Raw genomic sequence first — 4,616 nt, forward strand, 5'->3', positions numbered from 1 at the left:
AAAGTGGTCTATGGGCACGCTTTTGCGAGGGTGGCCATTGATTTGTGATTTGGCCACGCTTTTTTTTGTCACGCTTGAAAAGCGTGGCCATAGAGGGCAATCGGCACGCTTTTCTAAGGGTGGCCACTTATTTGAAATTTGGCCACGCTTTCTTACTGCCACGCTTGAAAAGCGTACCCATAGAGAGAAATCGGCACGCTTTTACGAGAGTGGCCACTGATTTGATATTTCGCCACGCTTTTTTTTGCCATGCTTAGAAAGCGTGGCCATAGAAAAAAACCGGTACGCTTAATAAGCGTGGCCATACCTTGTGTTTTTTGGCACCGTACAAAAACGTGATGATAGAATTCCCTCCTCAAAAATTTAGTTTCTCACCTATTTTTTCCACATTTAACCTTTTTTTTTTCTAAGTTATCAATTTTTACTACCCAACAACACACACTAATAACTTACACAGTAAAACAAAGAAACCCTAAAAATTCATCTTCTGGCTCGAACCCTAAAAGCTAAGGCGCCGTCAGCTTCATCGTCGCGATCGAACCCAGCCCTGGTCGCCTGTCTCTGTGGCGGTGCTGCTCGCCTGTCTCTGTGGCGGTGCTGCTCGCCTCATCTTCTCGAACCCAGCCCTGGTCGTGGTGCTCCTCGCCTGTCTCTGTCGCGGTGCTGCTCGCCTGTCTCTGTCGCGGTGCTCCTCGCCTAATCTTCTCGAACCCAACCCTGGTCGTGGTCCTGCTCGCCTCTCTCTGTCACGGTTCTGCTGAGCCTCATCTTCTCCAACCCAGCCCTGGTCGTGGTGCTGCTCGCCTCTCTCTGTGTCGCGGTTCTGCTCGCCTCTCATCCCGCATCTGGCATCAAGGTTTGTTTTTTCTAGCTTTATCGATTTTGTTTACTTGGGATTATGCTTGGTGCGTTCTTTCAATGTTAATTCTCTGCTTATTATTCCATTGCGGATCATTTTCTATTACTTTCTGGATGGTGATTGGTCATTGGTGCTGCATTATTGCTTTTACTTTAGGAGTTTAGAATTGTATGGAAAAGAAAACTGCTCTTACATCTACCTGAGATAGTAATTTTGATTTTCAAACTTAAACATCTCTGGAAAGCATTTTGCATTTAACCTGTTCATGATGAGTATAGCTTTTTTCATAGGAGCAATTATGAGCATGGTGGTTTTCTGTTCTTCATGCCTGACTTTAATTAGATCTTGTAATAAATTTTAAGGCAAAATTGCACATTTTTATTGGGGTGTTTGAAGGGTATTTTTTGCTTGTATTGTTATATAGAACAAGGAAGATACATTACAATTCGGAGATAAGTTGAAGCTCCTAAGTATGCACTATGGATCTATTGATATTTTTTATTTTTGTTAACAAATACACATATCATGTCATGTGCTTACTAAATTTTAACTGTGAATTCTAATTCTTTTCTATCTCTTTTTCTTCTATAGTATCCTCCTTGTTACAAGGACATCGGTTTCTGGATCAATGAATCATTTACTGAAAATAATCTGTGTGAACTTGTTAGAGGAATTGCTGGGGATCTTGTAGAAGAGGTAATTCTTTGAAAGTTCTAGTAAACCTTTTCTCTTGCATTTACATGTATGTGAATTATCAATGTTGCTGTTTCCTGAATGTTCAATGGATTGAACATGTATCTGGGCTGATCTGATCTGAGATTGAAAATTGGGGTTATGAAGAGATCTTTTGCAAAGCAAATTAAATGTTGTGTTAAGATGAGCTCTGAAACATCTTAACATTTAATTAGAGGATTTAAACTGACTGAATACAGGTTATGAAAACTATGAATACAGGTTATGAAAACTCAAATGATGCTTTATTATATGACTATGGAGGATTTAAATTTTATAGTTTGTGGTATTTATATTTTACTTTTTTTGCAGACTGACACAGCCTCAGTGTTGTTAAAAGTTATTGGGTATATCAGATTCCTTCAGAGTCAAATTGAGGTCATTATGTTCCTTCAAAGTAAAATTAAAATATCCATTTGCAAAGAGTTATGCTGGGCATATTCCCTCAGATATAACCAACTAATGCCTCCCAATTCGCAAACCCATGTTATTTTCCTGATCAACCGCACCACTTGTTTGGTTTTTGCAGTTGCCATTAAAAGTGAAATTAAAATATTACAAGTTTCTCTCAAGCTGATTCTAATGTCAATTGCCAAATATAGTAAAATTAAAATATTACTAAGATATGCTCCTTGAAAATTGAGTTGGAATTAACTGTTAATAGAAAAATTCCAGTGGCTTACAATTGCTGTTGCTTTCATAGTTTCACAAGATCTAACATTAATTTGTGTTACTTAGTACCTTGATTATTAATATTCTTCTAAGGAGGTTACGTTGAGGATTAGTTATATATATATATATATATATATAGGAAAACAGCAACCGTTTTTCAAAAACAAAGTGATCTTTCCTCTTTGGTTTTGCATTTGTTTCAAGACTCACAATAATCATGTCTAAATCTTTTCTTCTCTTCACGATTATTGTTGTTATTAGCTTTGGTTTGTGGGTTCTTTATGCATCTGCAGAGCTTCAGAGATTTACACAACCATGTAAAAGTGACGGTTCTCTTCATTTTTTGGTGGTTGGTGATTGGGGAAGAAGAGGTGAATATAACCAATCTGAAGTTGCTTACCAGGTTTGCCATTATTTCTTACTAATTGTAAAAAGCCAAAAAGTTGAACATGGTTTATTACATTCTCATTTTAATTTGTTTTACTTTTTGGTTATGTAGCTACTGCATGAAAACTGCTTGAAGAGGAAAGTACCTACTAGTGAACAGGTATGATTATTGCCCTCTTCAAATTTAATATTTTATTATTTTTTTGGTTTTCTTTCATAATTTTACAATGAGAGTTTCTGTTTCATAACCTTCTACTATTTCAGACCCCTTTCGTAGTATATTTTTTTATTTTAATTTTTTCTGAGGCTTCTGGTGGTGGTGGTTTACATGCTTAGTTACTGTTGGTTTAAAAGGTTTTGGTTTGCTCATTGTTGAAAAAGTTTGCTTCTTTTTCTGCTTGAGAGTTCAGCCTAACAAATAATGGCTAATGCCTTACATGGAAGAAATTGTAGCAGATTTGGGACTTGGGATTTGAAGCATTGTATTATTGTCATTCCCTTGATTTAGATTATAGAATTTCATTTTTCATGTTGAATTTATGTTGCTGGCTGAATTGAGAATTGAGAATTGTTGATTATTGTTGATTGAGAATTTATGTTGTTGGCTGAATTGAGAATTGAGAATCGAGAATTGTTGATTATTGTTGATTGAGAATTTATGTTGGCTGAATTGAGAATTAAGGATTGTTGATTATTGTTAATTGAGAATTTATGTTGCTGGCTGAATTGAGAATTGTTGATTATTGTTGATTGAGAATTTATGCTGGCTGAATTGAGAATTGAGAACTGTTGATTATGGTTGATTGAGAATCTATGTTGCTGGCTGAATTGAATTACTGTTGATTGAGAATTATGTTGCTGGCTGAATTTAATTACTACTATCCTGAGGTAGTGTAGCATTAATTAGGGAAAAGGAATATGGATTTTAGTTACAGATGGGTTGCTTACCATTCAGCCAAACCAATTGCATGATGATGATGCACTTGTGAATTGTAGCATTCTTTTTAGCTTTTAATTACTTGTTACCTGCGAGTCCACTTTACACCATCTCTTCTCTTCCGACTTGCTTGTTATTCCTTGCCTCTTCCATTTCTAGCTTAGTCAATTTTGACTCCACACACCAAATCTGCTAATGGATAATAATAAAAAACAAAATGTAACCAGAATTCTGAAAATTTTTTACTCATGTAAATGTTTGTTCCTCTACTCCAATAATTTGAAATTTGTGTGTGAACACCTCCTTTTGTGACCATGTATAGGGGACTATTTCTTTTGTGTTTGATATGTGTTTTTTGTTCTAATGGCTGAATATGCAATGTTGTGGGATCTAATTAAAGTTGCTTTGCCATTTTCATGTTTAATCAATTTGGATTTGGAATTGGATTTGTTGGACTTAATTGAAGTCGATTTTATAAATGTACTAACACAAGATTATTTAAAATTCTGCAGGGCAGTGATAAAAACAATGGAGCTCATAATGGATGATCACACTACTCATGAAATTTGATATTTTGTAACTAAGTATATAGAAGTAGATATGTGACACTTGTTGGAATGACAATTCTTATTTACTTGTTATGACTTTATTTTTTGGTACTTTGTCATCAAAACCTACTTTTATGGTGACAATTTTATATGTATGTCTTTTTTTATAGGAAAGTTTATATTTGTTGGATTAGTTCAATATATATAATTTTATTTTGGTCTATAATTTTAAATTTTTATATGAATTTTGCACGAAATATTAGGAAGATTAATAAAAAAAAAATTCTGACCAAACTTATGGGCACGCTTAAAAAGGGTGGCTATACCTTAATCTTGGGTTCAACAAGTATACTTAATAAGCGTGGCAATAACTTGGCAACCGGTACGCTTTAAAAGCGTACCCATATCCTCATCTATTGGCACGTTTTATAAGCGTACCCATATCCTCGTACGTTTATCCTATTGGCACGTTTAAAAAGTG

The 4,616-nt window shown here is 35.1% G+C and overlaps 1 protein-coding gene across 3 annotated transcripts; it reads left to right on the forward strand.

Moving 5' to 3' along the window:
- Nucleotides 1-284: 284 nt before the first annotated feature.
- LOC140179179 (purple acid phosphatase 17-like) lies at nt 285-4,361 on the forward strand. 3 transcript variants are annotated; one of them, XR_011872806.1, is made up of 6 exons: nt 285-856; nt 1,451-1,555; nt 1,904-1,969; nt 2,557-2,666; nt 2,763-2,810; nt 4,100-4,361. XR_011872806.1 is itself a non-coding variant. In XM_072217836.1 (3 exons), exons 1-3 carry the CDS (start codon nt 2,481-2,483, stop codon nt 4,133-4,135), a joined length of 270 nt encoding a protein of 89 aa, XP_072073937.1. In that variant the 5' UTR covers nt 2,343-2,480; the 3' UTR covers nt 4,136-4,361. The 3 variants fall into 3 exon arrangements, 1 of the variants encoding a protein (XP_072073937.1); XR_011872805.1 differs by lacking the exon at nt 1,904-1,969; XM_072217836.1 differs by lacking the exons at nt 285-856; nt 1,451-1,555; nt 1,904-1,969 and having other exon boundaries at nt 2,343-2,666.
- Nucleotides 4,362-4,616: the final 255 nt, after the last annotated feature.

This window comes from Arachis hypogaea, chromosome 2 (genome assembly GCF_003086295.3).
Source record: "Arachis hypogaea cultivar Tifrunner chromosome 2, arahy.Tifrunner.gnm2.J5K5, whole genome shotgun sequence".
NCBI classification, from domain to species: Eukaryota; Viridiplantae; Streptophyta; class Magnoliopsida; order Fabales; family Fabaceae; genus Arachis; species Arachis hypogaea.

What these genes read in the sequence shown, in the direction of transcription:
- LOC140179179 (XM_072217836.1), top strand. Translation starts at nt 2,481, where the DNA reads ATGTCTAAATCTTTTCTTCTCTTCACGATTATTGTTGTTATTAGCTTT. An exon ending in AATCTGAAGTTGCTTACCAG is followed by an intron (nt 2,667 to 2,762) that starts GTTTGCCATTAT and finishes TTGGTTATGTAG; the next exon opens with CTACTGCATGAAAACTGCTT. An exon ending in AAGTACCTACTAGTGAACAG is followed by an intron (nt 2,811 to 4,099) that starts GTATGATTATTG and finishes AAAATTCTGCAG; the next exon opens with GGCAGTGATAAAAACAATGG.